Here is a 21,110-nt window from a genome sequence, read left to right as displayed (position 1 = left end):
ATAAATAATAAATATCTCTGTTATATTATATATAATAATTATACTAGTATTTATATATTATTTTAAAACTATATTTAAGAAAATAATAAGTAGAGTGGATTTTGATTAGAGTGGCTTAATCTGACTATTATATCTTAATCTTAATCTGAATATAATCTGATAGTTAGATTAAGATATAAAAAATTTTTAACTATATAATTAAGATTAGATTAAAATATAATTATTATTATAATTATTTATATTTGCTGATTAGAAAGATTAGATATAATAAATAAATTAATAATTATAAATTAATTTATAATATATATATTCTTTTTATATAAATAATATATAAAATATAATATATATTTAATTATAATATAAATATAATAATATTTTTTAGATATAGTCTACTGCTTGATCTGCTTAATTAATTATTTTAAAAAATATATTATATTCTAAAAAAGATTTTTATAAAATTTAGTATAAAAAAATAAAAGAAAATATAAAATATTTATTTTTTATATTATCTAGAATAATAATTATAATAATATAGAAATTATAAAGATTAAAGATTAAATCTCTATTTTTATTTAAATATATATAATAATTAAAAACTTAGATAAGACTAGTTTTTTTAATTTTAATAATAATTTATTTTCTAGATTATTTTTAAGATTATTTATATTCTTATTTTTATTAATATAAAAGATAGTAATTATCTTATTTTTTTTTATTTTTTAAATATAAAAATAATTAAATCTAGATTAAGATTATTAAGTATATTCTAATATTTTTTATTTATAATAAAATAATTAATATATATTTAAAATATAACTATTTTAATTATATTAAAATTAAAATAGCTTTAATAATAATAGCAGATATCTTAAGAATTATTAAAAAAATATTTAATATTAATATTATTAATTATAATCAAGAGAAAATCTCTAATTATCTAATAGAGAATAGGAAACTGATTATAATAAAACTTTTAATAAATAAAAATATTAGTATTATAATTTTTATAAAAATAATAACTTATAGAACTAGTTTCTGAGTTTTTAATTTCTAGATATTATAAGATATAAAGATATATAATATAATAGATATAAAAGAATAAAGATTTTATTAAAAAATAATATATCTTTTTAAAAGCTGTTTTATATTATTAATAATTTTTCTTAATTAAAATAAAATAGTAGTTTTTTAATTTATATATGTCAACAATATAGGCAGACTCGCCAGTTCGCTGCCTAAGGCTCATTAGTTTATGGCCTCAGGCCAGTTGGCTGTCTTAGACTATTAGTTGGCAGACTGATAATTCTGAGTTCCGTCTATCCCGCAGTGAAGCAAGAGATCTTACTTTTATTAATTATTTTAGTCTTTATTTAATCACTGATTCTATTATTCTCGGTCCTATTCTATTTATATAATTTTTATATAATTTTTATATAATTTTATATATTTTTATATACTTTTGATAGTCAATTGATTATAAATATAAATAAAAAGATTTCTTAATTTTTAATCAGTTTTTTAATAAGTTTTAATTAAGTTGAATTAGCTTTCAGTCTCTTTTTTATTTATCTAATTATTAATTTTTTTTATTATTTCTTTTATCTTTCTCTTATCTTTCTTTTATCTTTATCTTACTTTTATCTTATTTTTATATCTAATTTATATAAGAAAATAAGAGTTTAGTAAAGTCTTTTTAAGAGATTAGAGAAAAGTTTTTACTTAGTTATTTAATCTCTAATTTTTTTTATTTTTTATTTCTTTTATCTTTCTCTTACTTTTATCTTACTTTTATATTAAATTTATATAAGAAAGTAAAAATTTAATAAAGTTTTCTTAAAAAAAATTCTTATTTCTTAAGAAAAATTCTTAGTTATAAGTCTGATTATATTCTTATATTAATTTTTTATTAATATTTCTAAGACTTTTTATATTCTTTTATTTCTCTTATTTTTATTTTATCTCTGACTTAAAATTTATATAGAAAACTATAAAATTTTTAAATAAAAAATAAAACTTATCTGAATTCTTAAATTTTTTTAATTATTTTTTTATTATATCTTAAAATTAGTAATTTAAGAAAGTTTCTATTATTCTTAATAATTAATCTGATTGATTTCTTTGGATTAATTAAATTTAATTATTTATTATTAATAAGAATATCTGAGAATATATAAATCCAGATTTATCTAAGAAATCTAACTATTCTATCAAGTCAGTTATTATATTTATTTCAGACTTTAATTATTATATTATTTTAATAGTAGATCTTAATAAATCAGATTATTTTTTATATCAGAAAATTATAAATTAATTTAATTATTAATTTAAGAAATAAAAAAAAATCACCTCTAAACTAGTCTCTTTAAGTTTATTAATAAATTTTATATTAAGCAAGCAAAATCAGTATATTATATTTAATTTAAAAAGATCTTATTAAATTTTACAAGCTCTAAAAAAAAAGATTATCTCTATTAACTAGTTCTATATAAAAAAAATTATTAATAAATATTATAAACTATAATTCTCAGGAATAAAGAGTTTTATTAAGAATTATATAACTTAATAAAAGCTTATTTATTTAGAAGCAGTAAAGCTGAAATTAAGCAAGATTATTAGTCTTATTTAAATAATTTATAACTTTCTTAAATTAGTTCAGAAAATAATAAATAATTTTATAATAATTTAATAATTAAAATTAATTAATAATAAGAATAATCAGAAAGAACTATCTGAGTTTTTTAAGATAATATAAAAAATATATAATTAGATTTATCTAAATTTTTAAATTAGACACAAGTCAGTTAATAATAATAATAATAAAATTAGTTATATCTTTTTTTAAGATCTTTCAGATAATTCTAAATTAACTGTTTTAATAACTAAGTTAAAATAAACTTTCTAAAACAGTAAAATATTAATAAAAAAATAAAGATTTAAGAATTAGTCCTGCTCATATAAATTAGATAAGAATAATAGATTTTATAATTTTAATAATTATTTTTATATTAATAAGAAACTAAGAGATTTTAAATAAAAATCTAAGATTAAAATCTTAAACTGCTTTAGAAATATTTTCAGAAATAGCTCTAAACTAAGATATTTCTTTAAATAATATTATTAGGCTTATTAAATATTATTTTTATTTAATAAAAATAATAAAGTAACTGACAAAGCAGAAAAGATTTTTTTAATAATAAATTAATAAACTATCTATTTAAAATAATTATTAATATTTTATTTATTTTAATAAGCTTTTAATACTGCTTTAGATAGCTATATCTGTAATTTCTTAAATTTTTTTATTAATTATACTTCTATTATAAATAAAAGTAGATTAATAAGAATAAAAGATACTATCTCAGTTATTTAAGATTATAAAATAGTTATTTTTTATCTTACTTATTTAAATAAAAAAGATTTATATTTTAAACTTAAAGAAGTGGTCTATATTTCTTAATTTTATATAAATATTCTTTCAGCTGTAAAAGCTGATAAAAAGAGATTATTTTTAAATAAAAAAAATAAATTTCTTGAACAGATAGATAAAACTCTATTATATTAAATTAAGAAAATTAAAGAAATATATTATATTTAATAGAAATAAAAATCTAGTTCTGCTATAATTATTACTGCTGAATTAAATTAATTAATTATTAAAATAAGCTAGTTAGCTATCTCAGACTCGCCAGTTTGTGATTTTAAGCTAATTAAACTCTCAGAACACTAATATATAATATCTAAAATAGTTAAAGAATAATATAAAAGATTAGAATATTTTAATAAGAAAGTTCTAAATTATCTAAATAATTTAGTTCAGGGAATTAATATTACTGATTTGCTAAAATAGACTAGCTTAGATAAGCTAAGTTAAAATAAAAAGTATTTTATATATAAAATTAGTTAATTAGAAAGATAAATTTTAAGACAAAAATTTAAGAAAGAAAGTCAGGTATTTGAATTAATTTATTAGAACTTGATTTATATAGTAAATAGAATTAATAAATAGAGATATATTAGTTATCTTTATTATTTCTATTTAAAATTTTATCTAGAGTAAGCTCTAACTTCTAAATCAGATATTTCAGAATTAATTATTAATATAATTCAATTAATTATTAATTAGTTTAAGATAATATTCAAGAGATTTTATTCTGATCAGAACAGAAATCTTAATACTTTTCTAATCTAGACTAGTATTAAAGATTTATTAATTAGTTATTTACTAGTTTATCAGCCAGAGTAAAATCTATATACAGAAAGATCTAGAATTTTAATTATTTTTAAAATAAGAAGTTTGTTGATTAATTCAGGGCTTTCTATATTTTTATAGCCTGAAATAATAGATTCAGCTATTTTTATTTTAAATAGAATATTAAATAAATAATTAAATTAAGAAATACTATATAAAACTGTCTAAAAAAGTCTTTTATAATTATCTGAGAAACCAGATATTTTCTGTTTAAAAAAGTATAAATTATATATTTATACTTGAATTAATAACTTATCTAAAGAAGATAAACTAGAGCTCAGAGTCTTAATTAATTATCTGATTAATTATTAGATAACTAATATTTAGCGGATCTGGGTATCTATTTTTAAAAGAATAATTTCGGCTTGTGATGTTATTTTTGATAAAAATTTTAATTATAAATAATATACTGAATTAGGAAATCTATTAATAAAGTAAGAAATAACTAAATTAGTTGATTTTATTTAGTTAGAATAATCAGATATCTCTATTTCTGAAGAATCTGAAGAATTTGATATAGATAAGAATCTTTCTAATTTAGAAATATTAAAATAAATATCTGAATCTTTATTAAGTAATTAATTAGAATAAGACTAGTTAATAATCTTAGATTAGTTGGCTGCTAAATTAAGCTAGTTGGCAGTCTTAAGTAATTAGTTAAATATCTTAGTTAGATAAGATAATAATATAATTATAAGAGATTTATTATTTTTATTATCTGATTTATTTTCTTTACCGTCTTAGATTTTTATTAATAATTTAAATATTAATAAGCTGATTGATAAAACTAAATTCTTAGATATTAAATTAATCAGAGATCTAAAACAGACCTGCTTAGAATTATCTAATTTTAATTCTAAAAGAACTAGGCTTACTCTTCAAGTTATTTAAATAATAATTAATTATATTAATAAGAGTGAAATTCTCTATATTAATTTCTTATTATTTTTATCTCTGTCTATTAACTGGCGAGAAATAAAAAATTATATATTTTTAAGCTAATTTACTCAGACTATTAAAACTAAAATTAATTAATTAAAAGCTCTAAATACTTAGAATATATATTTAATTTATAAAATTAATAAAGCTGAAGTATTATTATTAAAATAGATATTTTTATATAAATTTAATAAAACTGATTATCTGACTGATTTTAAAGTCTGAATTTATATTAGAGGCGATTTGCAGATATTTGATTAATTAGAAACACATACTAGTATTCTTATGGCCAGATTTATACAGATTTTTTTAGTTCTAATTGCTGTGTTTAATCTGGAAATTAACTAACTAAATATAATTATTATCTTTCTTAATAGTTTTATTAAGAAGAAAATCTATATAGATTTAATTTCTAGATTAGAAAATAAATAAACAGTTTTTCTATTATAAAAAGCTCTATATAGATTAAGATATTTATTATTTTTTTGATAAAATATTCTGAAACAGAGGCTAATAGCCCTAGGGCTTAAGTCTATTTAGAAAGATTAATATATTTTTATTAATAAATTTATAATTTTGATGATTTTTATGAATAATATAATTTATGCGTTTTATAAATTAAATTATTAAAAATTTAATAAATTCAAGTAAAAATTAATAATATTATTCAAATTTAAAGATCTTGAAGAGATTAATTTATTTCTTAATATTTAAATCTTATATAATTGCTTAAATAGAAAGTTGTGGATTTAATAATTAAACTATATTAATAAGATTATTAATAAGTTTAATTTAGGGCAAAGAAAAAGTTCTAAATCTTTATTTTTAAGTAAGAAATTAGTAAAGAATCCACTTTATCAGATTATTATTAATTAAATTTATAAATTTCAGCAGAAAGTAGAGTCAGCTTTATATTTTATAATTTAGATTAGGCCTGATATTATTAAATTATATTAGTTAATTTCAAAATATCTAATTAATCCAAGCTCTAAATATCTCAGAGCTGTGGATTATTTAATCTTCTATTTAAAAAAAATAAAGAACTTGGCTATTAAATTTAGCTCTAGCTTTATTTTATTTTATATAGTCAGTAATACTAGTTTTGCTGATAATCAAGATTATGCTAGCTTAATAAAATATATTATTTACTTATTTAATAGCTCTATTAATTAATTAAATAAGAAATAGTATTATATAACTCTTTTAATTACTAAAGCTAAATTATTAGTTCTAACTGCTGTAGTCAAGTAATTTCTTTAATAAAAAAGATTTTTTAAATAAATAGAGTTTAATTTTAATTAATATTTCTTTATATTATATAATAATTATCAAACAGTTAAAATTCTTACTAATAAGAATTTTTTATTTTGAACTAATCTGAAATATATTAATATTATTAATTATTAGCTAAGGCAAGAAGTCCTGAATAAAATAATTAATATTTAATAAATATTTATTAATAAAATATAAGCAGATAGCCTGACTAAGCAGTTTTTTAATTAGAAATATACTTAATTTATTAAATAATTAAATATAGTAATTTATTAAATTCTATTATTATTATTTTTTATTTTTAGTAATTTATTTACTTTAGTTTTTTCTGATATTTTATCTTATTAAAACTATAAGAATATATTAATAATATAGACAGACTTGTCAGTTTATTATTTAAGATTTATTAATTTATAGTCTCAGGCCAGTTAGCTGTCTTAGATTATTAGTTAATAGACTAATAATTTTAAGTTTTATTTATTCTGCAGCGAAGTAAGAGATCTTATTTTTATTAATTATTCTAGTTCTTATTTAATTACTAATTTTATTATTCTTGATTTTATTCTATTTATATAATTTTTATATAATTTTTATATAATTTTATATATTTTTATATGCTTTTGATAGTCAATTGGCTATAAATATAAATAAAAAGATCTCTTAATTTTTAATTAGTTTTTTAATAAGTTTTAATTAAGTTAAATTAGCTTTCAGTCTCTTTTTTATTTATTTAATTATTAATTTTTTTTATTACTTCTTTTATCTTTCTTTTATCTTTCTTTTATCTTTATCTTACTTTCACCTCACTTTTATATCTAATTTATATAAGAAAGTGAGAGTTTAGTAAAGTCTTTCTGAGAAATCAGAGAAAAGTTCTTATTTAGTTATCTAATCTTTAATTTTTCTTATTTTTTACTTCTTTTATCTTTCTCTTACTTTTATCTTACTTTTGTATTAAATTTGTATAAGAAAGTAAAAGTTTAATAAAGTCTTCTTAAGAAAAGTTCTTACTTCTTAAGAAAAGTTCTTAATATATAATCTTTAGAAAAGATTATTTTTTATTATTAATTCTAAAAAATAAAGAGCTTTTTTTAAAAAGCTAAATATAAAATAATCTTTTAATTTTTTATAATATATATAATCTTAAGATTTAGAAAAAAAAAAATCTAATTTAAGAAGCTTATTTTAGTTTAAATATTATTATAATTTATAAAAATCTAAGAAATAATAAAAGAAAATTTAATAATATTTTTTAAAAATAAATTAAATAATTATAACTAACTTATAATTCTAAAGCTATTCTGTAAATAATAAATATAAAAAAATAAAAATAAAAAGTTTTATAAAAATAATTTTGTCAATAATATAGGCAGACTCGCCAGTTTGCTGCCTAAGGCTTATTAGTTTGCGGCCTCAGGCCAGTTAGCTGTCTTAGATTATTAGTTAATAGACTAATAATTCTGAGTTCTGTCTATTTTATAATAAAATAAGAGATCTTATTTTTATTAATTATTCTAGTCTTTATTTAATCACTGATTTTATTATTCTTGGCCCTGTTTTATTTATATAATTTTTATATAATTTTTATATAATTTTATATATTTTTATATACTTTTAATAGCCAATTGGCTATAAATATAAATAAAAAGATTTCTTAGTTTTTAATTAATTTTTTAATAAATTTTAATTAAGTTATGTCAACAATATGGGCAGACTCGCCAGTTCACTGTCTAAGGCTCATCAGTTTGCGGCCTCAGGCCAGTTGGCTGTCTTAGATTATCAGTTAGTAGACTGATAATTCTGAGTTCTGTCTATCTCGCAGTGAAGCAAGAGATCTTACTTTTATTAATTATTCTAGTCTTTATTTAATTACTAATTCTATTATTCTCAGCTTTATTTTATTTATATAATTTTTATATAATTTTTATATAATTTTATATATTTTTATATACTTTTGATAGTCAATTGGCTATAAATATAAATAAAAAGATCTCTTAATTTTTAATTAGTTTTTTAATAAATTTTAATTAAGTTGAATTAGCTTTCAGTCTCTTTTTTATTTATTTAATTATTAATTTTTTTTATTATTTCTTTTATCTTTCTCTTATTTTTCTTTTATCTTTATCTCACTTTTATCTTATTTTTATATTTAATTTATATAAGAAAGTAAGAGTTCAGTAAAGTTTTTTTAAGAAATTAAAAAAAAGTTCTTATTTAATTATCTGATCTTTAATTCTTCTTATTTTTTATTTCTTTTATTTTTTTTTACTTTTATCTTATTTTTATATTAAATTTATATAAGAAAATAAAAGTTTAATAAAGTCTTCTTAAGAAAAGTTCTTACTTTTTAAGAAAAATTCTTAATTATAAGTCTGATTATACTCTTATATTAATTCTTTATTAATATCTCTAAGACTTTTTATATTCTTTTATTTTTTTTATTTTTACTTTATCTCTGATTTAAAATTTATATAGAAAACTATAAAATTTTTAAATAAAAAATAAAATTTATCTAAATTCTTAAATTCTTTTAATTATTTTTTTATTATATCTTAAAATTAGTAATTTAAGAAAGTTTCTATTATTCTTAATAATTAATCTGATTAATTTCTTTAGATTAATTAAATTTAATTATTTATTATTAATAAAGATATCTGAAAATATATAAATTCAGATTTATCTAAGAAATTTAATTATTTTATCAAGCCAGTTACTATATTTATTTCAGGCTTTAATTATTATATTATTTTAATAGTAAATCTTAGTAAATCAGACCGCCTTCTATATTAGAAAATTATAAATTAATTTAATTATTAATTTAAGAAATAGAAGAAAATTATCTCTGAACTAGTTTTTTTAAGTTTATTAATAAACTTTATATTAAGCAAGTAAAATTAATATACTATACTTAATTTAAAAAGACTCTATTAAATTTTATAAGTTCTAAAAAAGAGAATTACTCTTATTAATTAGTTCTATATAAAAAAAATTATTAATAAATATTATAAGCTGCGATTTTTAGAAATAAAGAGTTTTATTAAGAATTATATAATTTAATAGAAGCTTATTTATTTAGAAGTAATAAAGCTAAAATTAAGCAAGATTACTAGTTCTATTTAAGTAATCTATAATTTTCTTGAATTAGTTTAGAAAATAATAGATAATTTTATAATAATTTAATAATTAAAATTAATTAATAATAAGAATAATTAGAAAGAACTATCTGAGTTTCTTGAGATAATATAAAAAATATATAATTAGATTTATCTAAATTTCTAAATTAGATACAAGCCAGTTAGCAATAATAATAGTAGAATTAGTTATATCTTTTTTTAAGATCTTTTAAATAATTCTAAATTAACTGTTTTAATAACTGAGTTAAAATAAACTTTTTAAAATAATAAAATATTAATAAAAAGATAAAGATTTAAGAATCGGCCCTGCTTATATAAATTAGATAAGAATAATAGATTTTATAATTTTAATAATTATTTTTATATTAATAAAAAACTAAGAGATCCTGAATAAAAGTCTAAGACTGAAATCTTAAATTATTTTAGAAATATTTTTAGAAATAGCTCTAAACTAAGATATTTTTTTAAATAATACTATCAGATTTATTAAATATTATTTTTATTTAATAAAAATAATAAAATAACTAACAAAGCAGAAAAGATCTTCTTAGTAATAAATTAATAAACTATTTATTTAAAATAATTATTAATATTCTATTTATTTTAATAGATTTTTGATACTGCTTTAGATAGCTATATCTATAATTTCTTAAATTTTTTTATTAATTATACTTCTATTATAAATAGAAGTGGATTAGTAAGAATAGAAGATACTATCTTAGTTATTTAAGACTATAGAATAGTTATTTTTTATTTTACTTGTCTAAATAAAAAAGATCTATATTTTAAACTTAAAAAAGTGATTTATATTTCTTAATTTTATATAAATATTCTCTCAGCTGCAAAAGCTGATAAAAAGAAATTATTTTTAAATAAAAAAGATAAATTTCTTAAACAGGCAGATGAAATTTTACTATATTAAATTAAAAAAATTAGAGAAATATATTATATTTAATAGAAATAAAAATCTAGTTCTGCTATAGTTATTACTGTTGAATTAAGCTAGTTGGCTATTAAGATAAATTAATTAATTATCTCAGACTTGCCAGTTCGCAGTCTTAAGCTAATTAAACTCTCAGAATATTAATATATAATATCTGGAACAGTTAAAGAATAATATAAAAGATTAGAATATTTTAATAAAAAAGTTCTAAATTATCTAAGTAATTTAGTTCAGAGAATTGATATTACTGATTTGCTAAAATAGACTAGCTTAGATAAGCTAAGTCAAAATAAAAAGTACTTTATATATAAAATTAGCTAATTAGAAAGATAAATTTCAAGACAAAAATTTAAGAAAGAAAGTTAGATATTTAAATTAATTTATTAAGACTTGATTTATATAATAAATAGAATTAATAAATAGAGATATATTAGTTATTTTTATTATTCCTATTTAAAATTTTATCTAGGGCAAGCCCTAACTTTTAAATCAGATATTTTAGAATTAATTATTAATATGATTTAATTAATTATTAATTAGTTTAAGATAATACTTAAGAGATTTTATTCTGATCAGGACAGAAATCTTAATACTTTCTTAATCTAGACTAGTATTAAAGATTTACTGATTAGTTATTTATTAGTTTATTAGTTAGAGTAAAATCTATATATAGAAAGATCTGGAGCTTTAATTATTTTTAAAATAAGAAGTTTGTTAATTAATTCAGGACTTCTTATATTTTTATAGTCTGAAATAATAGATTTGGCTATTTTTATTTTAAATAGAATATTAAATAAATAACTAAATTAGGAAATACTATATAAAACTGTCTGGAAAAGTCTTTTATAGTTATCTGGGAAATCAGATATTTTCTGTTTAAGAAAATATAGATTATATATCTATATCTAAATCAGTAATTTGTTTAAAGAAGATAAACTAGAGCTTAGAGCTCTAATTAATTATCTGGTTGATTATTAGATAACTAATATTTGGCGGATCTGGGTGTTAGAGTGGCTAACGGCCAGGTCAGGTCAGGTTAATTGGAATTTTTATACCTAACCGCCAGGTTATGGTCAGGTTAAGGAAATTTTTATACCTGACCGCGGTATAGCTAAAAACCGGGCGGTTAACCGTCTTAACCGTTCTTGGCGCCAAGACCTACCCGCTATACCTTTTTAAGCTCTAGCACGGTTAAGGTATACCCAGGTTAAACGGTTATTAACCTGGCCATCTTCACCGTCGCCTAAAAGTATATAAAAAGAAGCTTTTTAGATTAAAAAAATATAACTGAGAAAGAAATTAGTATCTTCTTTATCACTATTCATCGGAAATAATAAGGAAATCCTAGTTGTGTTGATAAAATTCAGCTTTTTATAAAATTATTGTTCTTACAGCGAGAAACATGTGTAAAGATATATAATTACCGCTCCGTTTTAGCCGTACACCTTAATCATATCATAGAACACTAGAAAAACCATATATTAACTACTAATTAGAATACTGGGAATAAATATACTGCTTCTATTCTACTATTTCCCCTGGGTCAGGCTATCCTCAGGTTCATAGACAAGATGTAGCTCGAAGAGCTACCAACAGGATCAGGAACTGGCAGGCAGTTAAGGAGGTTGCGGACAGTCGGGTTGTTGGGGTAGAGCGGGTCAAACAGGTCAAACAGGTCAAACAGGTCAAACAGGTCGAACGGGTAGAACAGGTAAACAGGGTACACTAGGTCTGCACTGTGATACTACAGCTCTTATAGAAGATCCTGTAAAAGCCTTTTGCAGACCTCTCCTATGAATATCTACTTTCTACCCTAGTCTATTATGCCTTAAGCAGCTCTGTTTAAGAGAAGGGACTATTCTATAACTCTGGGCTCCAGATATGAATTCCTGGTTGCTAGGCCTACTGAAATGAATAAGATACGGCGGGCGCCTCAGCTGCATGTTAAAATATGATAGATCACATTTACGCGAAGTCGTGTCTTGAAGCAAAACAAACTGCCTTTGCAGAGTTTTCTGCTTCTATCTTTCTATATCTATTATTTGCAGAACAGCTTCAGAATCATGAGTCAATTGCAGTCATCTGGTTTATTTTCAGAGAATACTATCGAGCCTTCTTCTTCCGTTTCTCAGACCTTTACAAACCATGATAATGCCCAAACTGAGATAAGCTTCTCAAGTCAGATCTTTCCTCCTCCCCCAAATCTCGAGATTACACGCGTCGCGAAGAATCGGAAGATTGTCCCATATCCAGCTCTCGTCGAGACGTGCGAAGAACTTAAGGCATATCTAGATATTGAAGGTATGTAGCTTCTTAAGACATCTTCGATCGAACTAATACGATTCCAGGTACTACAGGGCATACTGATATTCTTGCTTACTGGAAGTCCCGCCGTGATCAGTTTCCTATTCTCTACCAGATAGCTAGAGATTTCCTCTCGGTCGCAACCAATGGTGTCAGTGTTGAACGTCTTTTCAACAGTTCTCGAGATATCTGCCACTATCGCCGGAGCCGTCTCGATCCTGATATAATTGAAGCAGTTATGCTTCAAATGTGTATCGATTGTTTTACTATAAGTGAGGAGTATCAGGATATGCTTGATGATCTCAATCCAGATTCGATCATCTTTACACCCAAGGAGCAAGAGGAGGATGAGGTGATTACTACCTTCTATATTAGTGAGAATGAGGATATAGATGATCTTGAAGATGACCCAGAGGATGGGTTATTATCAGAATTAGGAGAACTAGCCTTACCTGAGTCTTCGACTATCACACGTACTCAGGTAGAGATAGAGACCCGGCCTTTACAATTCCTACGCCATCATGATCACCGTCCCGGACAGTATAAAGAATAAATATTCTGTATCTTTTCTTATTTCTTCTATACTAGGTTCTGTAAAAGCCTTTTCCAGAGTGTAGTATACCTCTTAAGGCGACCGGTTGAGCAGGTCGAGCAGTAGGCTATATCTAAAGAATATTACTATGTCTATACTGTAATTAAATATATATTACACTTTGTATATTATCTATGTAAGAAGGATGTATATATTACGAATTAACCTGCGGTTATTAACCTACCTGCTATACCTGACCTTCCTGACCGGCAGGTATAAACGGTTATAGTGACGGTTGTACCTTAACCTGACCTTAACCGTACGGTTAAAAATTTTTTATACCTTAACCTGACCGCCAGGTTATGGCCAGGTTAAGGTTAAGGTATAACGGTCAGGTTAAGCCACTCTACTGGGTGTTTATTCTTAAAAGAATAATTTCGGCTTGTGATATTATTTTTGATAAAAATTTCAATTATAAATAATATACTGAATTAGAAAATTTATTAATAAAGTAAGAAATAACTAAATTAGTTGATTTTATTTAATTAAAATAATCAGATGTCTCTATTTCTGAAGAATCTGAAGAATCTGATATAAATAAGAATCTTTCTAATTTAGAAATATTAAAATAAATATCTAAATCTTTATTAAGTAATTAACTGAAATAAGATTAGTTAATAATCTTAGACTAGTTGGCTGCTGAATCAAGCTAGTTAATAATCTTAAATAATTAGTTAGATATCTTAGTCAGACAAGATAATAATATAATTATAGAGGATTTATTATTTTTATTATTTAATCTATCTTCTTTACTGTCTCAGGTTCTTATTAATAATTTAAATATTAATAAGCTAATTGATGAAACTGAATTCTTAGATATTAAATTAATTAGAGATCTAAAACAGACTTGCTCAGAATTATCTAATCTTGATTTTAAAAGGGCTAGGCTTATTTTTTAAGTTATTTAAATAATAATTAATTATATTAATAAGAGTGAAATTCTTTATATTAATTTCTTATTACTTTCATCTCTGTTTATTAACTAATAAGAAATAAGAAATCATATATTTTTAAGTTAATTTATTTAGGCTGTTAAAACTAAAATCAATTAATTAGAAGCTCTAAATATTTAAAATATATATTTAATTTATAAAACTAATAGAGCTGAAGTATTATTATTAAAATAGATATTTTTATATAAATTTGATAAAACTAATTATCTGACTAATTTTAAAGTCTAAATTTGTATTAGAAGTAATTTGCAGATATCTGATTAATTAAAAACATATACTAGTATTTTTGTGATTAGATTTATATAGATTTTTTTAGCTTTAATTACTATATTTAATCTGGAAATTAATTAACTAGATATAATCACTGTCTTTCTTAATAATCTTATTAAGAAGAAAATCTATATAAATCTAATTTCTGGATTAGAAAATAAATAAATAGTTTTTCTATTATAGAAAGTCTTATATAAATTAAGATATTTATTATTTCTTTAATAAAATATTCTGAAACAGAGACTAATAGCCCTAGGGCTTAAGCCTATTCAAAAAGATTAATATATTTTTATTAATAAATTTATAATTTTGATGATTTTTATAAATAATATAATTTATATATTTTATAAATTAAATTATCAAAAATTTAATAAATTTAAGTAAAAATTAATAATATTATTTAAATTCAAAGATCTTAAAAAGATTAATTTATTTCTTAATATTTAAATCTTATATAATTGTTTAAATAGGAAGTTGTAGATTTAATAATTAAATTATATTAATAAGATTATTAATAAGTTTAATTTAGAGTAAAGAAAAAGCTCTAAATCTCTATTTTTAAGTAAGAAATTAGTAAAGAATCTATTTTATTAAACTATTACTAATTAAATTTATAAATTTCAGCAGAAAGTAGAATTAGTTTTATATTTTATAATTTAGACTAGGCCTGATATTACTAAATTATATTAGTTAATTTTAGAATATTTAATTAATTTAAGTTTTAAATATCTTAGAACTATAAATTATTTAATCTTTTATTTAAAAAAAATAAAGAACTTGACTATTAAATTTAGCTCTAGCTCTATTTTATTTTATATAGTCAGTAATACTAGTTTTACTGATAATTAAGATTATACTAGCTTAATAGAATATATTATTTATTTATTTAATAGTTCTATTAATTAGCTAAGTAAGAAATAGTATTATATAATTTTTTTAATTATTAAAGCTAAATTATTAGCCCTAACTGCTGCAGCCAAGTAATTTTTTTAATAAAAAAGATTTTTTAAATAAATAGAATTTAATCTTAATTAATATTTCTCTATATTATATAATAATTATTAAACAGTTAAAATTCTTACTAATAAGAATTTCTTATTTTGAACTAATCTAAAATATATTAATATTATTAATTATTGGCTAAGATAAGAAGTCCTGAATAAAATAATTAATATTTAATAAATATTTATTAATAAAATATAAGTAGATAGTCTGACTAAGCAGTTTCTTAATTAGAAATATATTTAATTTATTAAATAGTTAAATATAATAATTTATTAAATTTTATTATTATTATTTTTTATTTTTAGTAATTTATTTATTTTAGTTTTTTTAATATTTTATCTTATTAAAACTACAGGGGTGTATTAATAATATAGATAAATTTATTAGTTTACTGTCTAAGATTTATTAGTTTATAGTCTCAGGCTAATTAACTATTTTAGATTATTAATTAATAGATTAATAATTTTAAGTTCTGTTTATTCTGCAGTGAAGCAAGAGATTTTATTTTTATTAATTATTCTAGTCTCTATTTAATTATTAATTCTATTATTCTCGGCCCTATTTTATTTATATAATTTTTATATAATTTTTATATAATTTTATATATTTTTATATACTTTTGATAGCTAATTGACTATAAATATAAATAAAAAGATTTCTTAATTTTTAATTAGTTTTTTAATAAGTTTTAATTAAGTTAAATTAGCTTTTAGTCTCTTTTTTATTTATTTAATTATTAATTTTTTTTATTATTTTTTTTATCTTTCTTTTATCTTTCTTTTATCTTTATCTTACTTTTATCTTATTTTTATATTTAATTTATATAAGAAAGTAAGAGTTTAGTAAAGTTTTTCTAAGAGATTAAAAAAAAGTTCTTACTTAGTTATCTAATTTTTAATTCTTCTTATTTTTTACTTCTTTTATTTTTCTCTTACTTTTATCTTATTTTTGTATCAAATTTATATAAGAAAGTAAAAGTTTAATAAAGTCTTCTTAAGAAAAGTTCTTACTTCTTAAGAAAAGTTCTTAAGTTAAATTAGTTTTTAATCTTTTTCTGATCTTTAATTCTTTTTATTATTTTTTTTATTTTTTTTTATCTTTCTTTTATCTTTATCTTATTTTTATCTTATTTTTATATTTAATTTATATAAGAAAGTAAGAGTTTAGTAAAGTCTTTTTAAAAGATTAAAAAAAAGTTTTTACTTAATTATCTAATTTTTAATTTTTTTTATTTTTTACTTCTCTTATCTTTCTCTTATTTTTATCTTACTTTTATATTTAATTTATATAAGAAAGTAAAAATTTAATAAAGTCTTTTTAAAAAAAGTTTTTACTTTTTAAAAAAAGTTCTTAGTTATAAGTCTGATTATATTTTTATATTAATTCTTTATTATTATTTTTAAGATTTTTTATATTCTTTTATTTCTCTTATTTTTACTTTATCTCTGACTTAAAATTTATATAAAAAATTATAAAATTTTTAAATAAAAAATAAGATTTATCTAAATTCTTAAATTCTTTTAATTATTTTTTTATTATATCTTAAAATCAGTAATTTAAGAAAGTTTCTATTATTCTTAATAATTAATCTAATTAATTTCTTTAGATTAATTAAATTTAATTATTTATTATTAATAAAAGTATCTGAAAATATATAAATTTAGATTTATTTAAAAAATCTAACTATTTTATCAAGCCAGTTATTATATTTATTTCAGACTTTAATTATTATATTACTTTAATAATAGATCTTAGTAAATTAGATTATCTTTTATATTAAAAAATTATAAATTAATTTAATTATTAATTTAAGAAATAGAAGAAAATTATCTCTGGACTAGTCTCTTTAAGTTTATTAATAAATTTTATATTAAGCAAGCAAAATCAGTATATTATATTTAATTTAAAAAGATCTTATTAAATTTTACAAGCTCTAAAAAAAAGAATTACTCTTATTAATTAGTTCTGTATAAGAAAAATTATTAATAAATATTATAAACTATAATTCTCAGGAATAAAGAGTTCTATTAAGAATTATATAATTTAATAAAAACTTATTTATTTAGAAGTAGTAAAGCTGAAATTAAGCAAGATTACTAGTTTTATTTAAGTAATCTATAACTTTCTTAAATTAGTTCAGAAAACAATAGGCAATTTTGCAACAATTTAATAATCAAAATTAATTGATAATAAGAACAATCAGGAAGAACTACCTGAGTTCCTTGAGGTGACACAAAGGGCACCCTGGCTAGCTCAGATAAGCTAAGCCAAATTAAAAAGTGCCCTATATATAAAATTAGCTAATTAGAAAGGCAAATTTTAAGACAAAAATTTAAGAAAGAAAGTCAGGTATTTAAATTAATTTATTAAGACTTGATTTATATAATAAATAGAATTAATAAACAGAGATATATTAGTTATTTTTATTATTTCTATTTAAAATTTTATCTAGAACAAGTCCTAACTTCTAAATCAGATATTTCAGAATTAATTATTAATATAATTTAATTAATTATTAATTAGTTTAAGATAATATTCAAGAAATTTTATTCTGATTAGAATTAGAATCTTAATATTTTTCTAATTTAAACTAGTATTAAAGATCTATTAATTAATTATTTATTAGTTTATCAGCCAGAGCAAAATCTATATATAGAAAAATCCAAAGTTTTAATTATTTTTAAAATAAGAAGTTTATTAATTAATTCAGAACTTCTTATATTTTTATAATCTGAAATAATAGATTCAGCTATTTTTATTCTAAATAGAATATTAAATAAATAACTAAATTAAAAAATATTATATAAAACTATCTAAAAAAGTTTTTTATAATTATCTAAGAAACTAGATATTTTCTGTTTAAAAAAATATAGATTATATATTTATATCTAAATTAGTAATTTATTTAAAGAAGATAAATTAGAACTCAGAGTTCTAATTAATTATCTGATTAATTATTAGATAATTAATATTTAATAAATCTAGATATCTATTCTTAAAAGAGTAATTTTAGCTTATAATATTATTTTTAATAAAAATTTCAATTATAAATAATATACTGAATTAGAAAATCTATTAATAAAGTAAAAAATAACTAAATTAGTTAATTCTATTTAGTTAGAATAATCAGATATCTTTATTTCTAAAAAATCTAAAGAATCTGATATAAATAAAAATTTTTCTAATTCAGAAATATTAAAATAAATATCTAAATTTTTATCAGATAATTAATTAAAATAAGATTAATTAATAATCTTAGACTAGTTAACTGCTGAACCAAGCTAGTTAATAGTCTTAAGTAATTAATTAAATATCTTATAAAATAATAATATAATTATAAAGAATTTATTATCTTTATTATCTGATTTATCTTCTTTATCGCCTTAGATTCTTATTAATAATTTAAATATTAATAAGCTAATTAATAAAACTGAGTTTTTAGATATTAAATTAATTAGAGATCTGAAATAGATTTATTTAGAATTATTTAATTCTAATTTTAAAAGAGCTAGACTTACTCTTTAAATTATTTAAATAATAATTAATTATATTAATAAGAATAAAATTTTTTATATTAATTTCTTATTACTTTTATCTCTGTCTATTAACTAGTAAAAAATAAAAAATTATATATTTTTAAACTAATTTACTCAGACTATCAAAACTAAAATTAATTAATTAGAAGCTCTAAATACTTAAAATATATATTTAATTTATAAAACTAATAAAGCTGAAGTATTATTATTAAAATAGATATTTTTATATAAATTTAATAAAACTAATTATCTAACTAATTTCAAAGCTTAAATTTATATTAGAGATAATTTATAAATATCTAATTAATTAAAAATATATATTAATATTCTTGCGGCCAGATTTATACAGATTTTTTTAATTTTAATTATTATATTTAATCTAGAAATTAATCAACTAAATATAATTACTGTCTTTTTTAATAATTTTATTAAAAAAAAAATCTATATAAGTCTAATTTTTAAATTAGAAAATAAATAAATAGTTTTTCTATTATAAAAAGCTCTATATAAATTAAGATATTTACTATTTTTTTAATAAAATACTCTAAAATAAAGACTAATAGTCCTAGGGCTTAAGTCTATTCAAAAAGATTAATATATCTTTATTAATAAATTTATAATTTTAATAATTTTTATAAATAATATAATTTATATATTTTATAAATTAAATTATTAAAAATTTAATAAATTTAAGTAAGAATTAATAATATTATTTAAATTTAAAAATCTTAAAAAAATTAATTTATTTCTTAATATTTAAATTTTATATAATTATCTAAATAGAAAGTTGTGGATTTAATAATTAAATTATATTAATAAGATTATTAATAAATTTAATTTAGAGTAAAGAAAAAGTTCTAAATTCTTATTTTTAAATAAGAAATTAGTGAAGAATCCACTTTATTAGATTATTATTAATTAAATTTATAAATTTTAGCAGAAAGTAGAATTAGTTTTATATTCTATAGTTTAAACTAGATCTAATATTATTAAATTATATTAATTAATTTTAAAATATTTAATTAATTTAAGTTCTAAATATCTCAGGGCTGTGAATTATTTAATCTTTTATTTAAAAAAAATAAAGAACTTAGCTATTAAATTTAGCTCTAGTTTTATTTTATTTTATATAGTTAGTAATATTAGTTTTGCTGATAATTAAGATTATATTAGTTTAATAGAATATATTATTTATTAATTTAATAGCTTTATTAATTAACTAAGTAAGAAATAATATTATATAATTCTTTTAATTATTAAAACTGAATTATTAGCTCTAATTACTATAGCTAAGTAATTTTTTTAATAAAAAAGATTTTTTAAATAAATAGGATTTAATTTTAATTAATACTTCTCTATATTATATAATAATTATTAAATAGTTAAAATTCTTACTGATAAGAATTTTCTATTTTAGACTAGTCTGAAATATATTAATATTATTAATTATTAGCTAAGACAAGAAGCCCTGAATAAAATAATTAATATTTAATAAGTATTTATTAATAAAATATAAGCAGATGGTCTGACTAAGCAGTTTCTTAATTAAAAATATATTTAATTTATTAAATAATTAAATATAGTGATTTATTGAATTTTATTATTATTATTTTTTATTTTTAATAATTTATTTACTTCAGTTTTTCTGATATTTTATTTTATTAAAATTATAGAAATATATTAATAATATAGACAGACTTGCTAGTTTACTATTTAAAACTTATTAATTTATAATCTTAGATTAGTTAGCTGTCTTAGATTATTAGTTAATAGATTAATAATTTTAAGTTTTATTTATCTCGCAGTAAAATAAGAGATTTTATTTTTATTAATTATTCTAATTAGGGTTTAGGGTTTAGGGTTAGGGTTTAGGGTTAGGGTTTAGGGTTTAGGGTTTAGGGTTTAGGGTTTAG

At 18.6% G+C, this 21,110-nt stretch overlaps 1 protein-coding gene across 1 annotated transcript; it reads left to right on the top strand.

Annotated features, from left to right (window-relative positions):
* Positions 1–6,148: 6,148 nt before the first annotated feature.
* Positions 6,149–6,361, top strand: BO70DRAFT_301350 (uncharacterized protein; the record flags this gene model as incomplete). The annotated part of the gene is made up of 1 exon (XM_025539706.1): positions 6,149–6,361. A coding segment is annotated over one exon (213 nt), but the record flags the coding sequence as incomplete, so codon positions are not given.
* Positions 6,362–21,110: the final 14,749 nt, after the last annotated feature.

Source organism: Aspergillus heteromorphus (assembly GCF_003184545.1).
Source record: "Aspergillus heteromorphus CBS 117.55 chromosome Unknown BO70scaffold_41, whole genome shotgun sequence".
NCBI classification, from domain to species: domain Eukaryota; kingdom Fungi; phylum Ascomycota; class Eurotiomycetes; order Eurotiales; family Aspergillaceae; genus Aspergillus; species Aspergillus heteromorphus.
The sequence above is the reverse complement of the archived record's forward strand: the minus strand, read 5'-3'. Positions and strand labels throughout refer to the sequence as shown.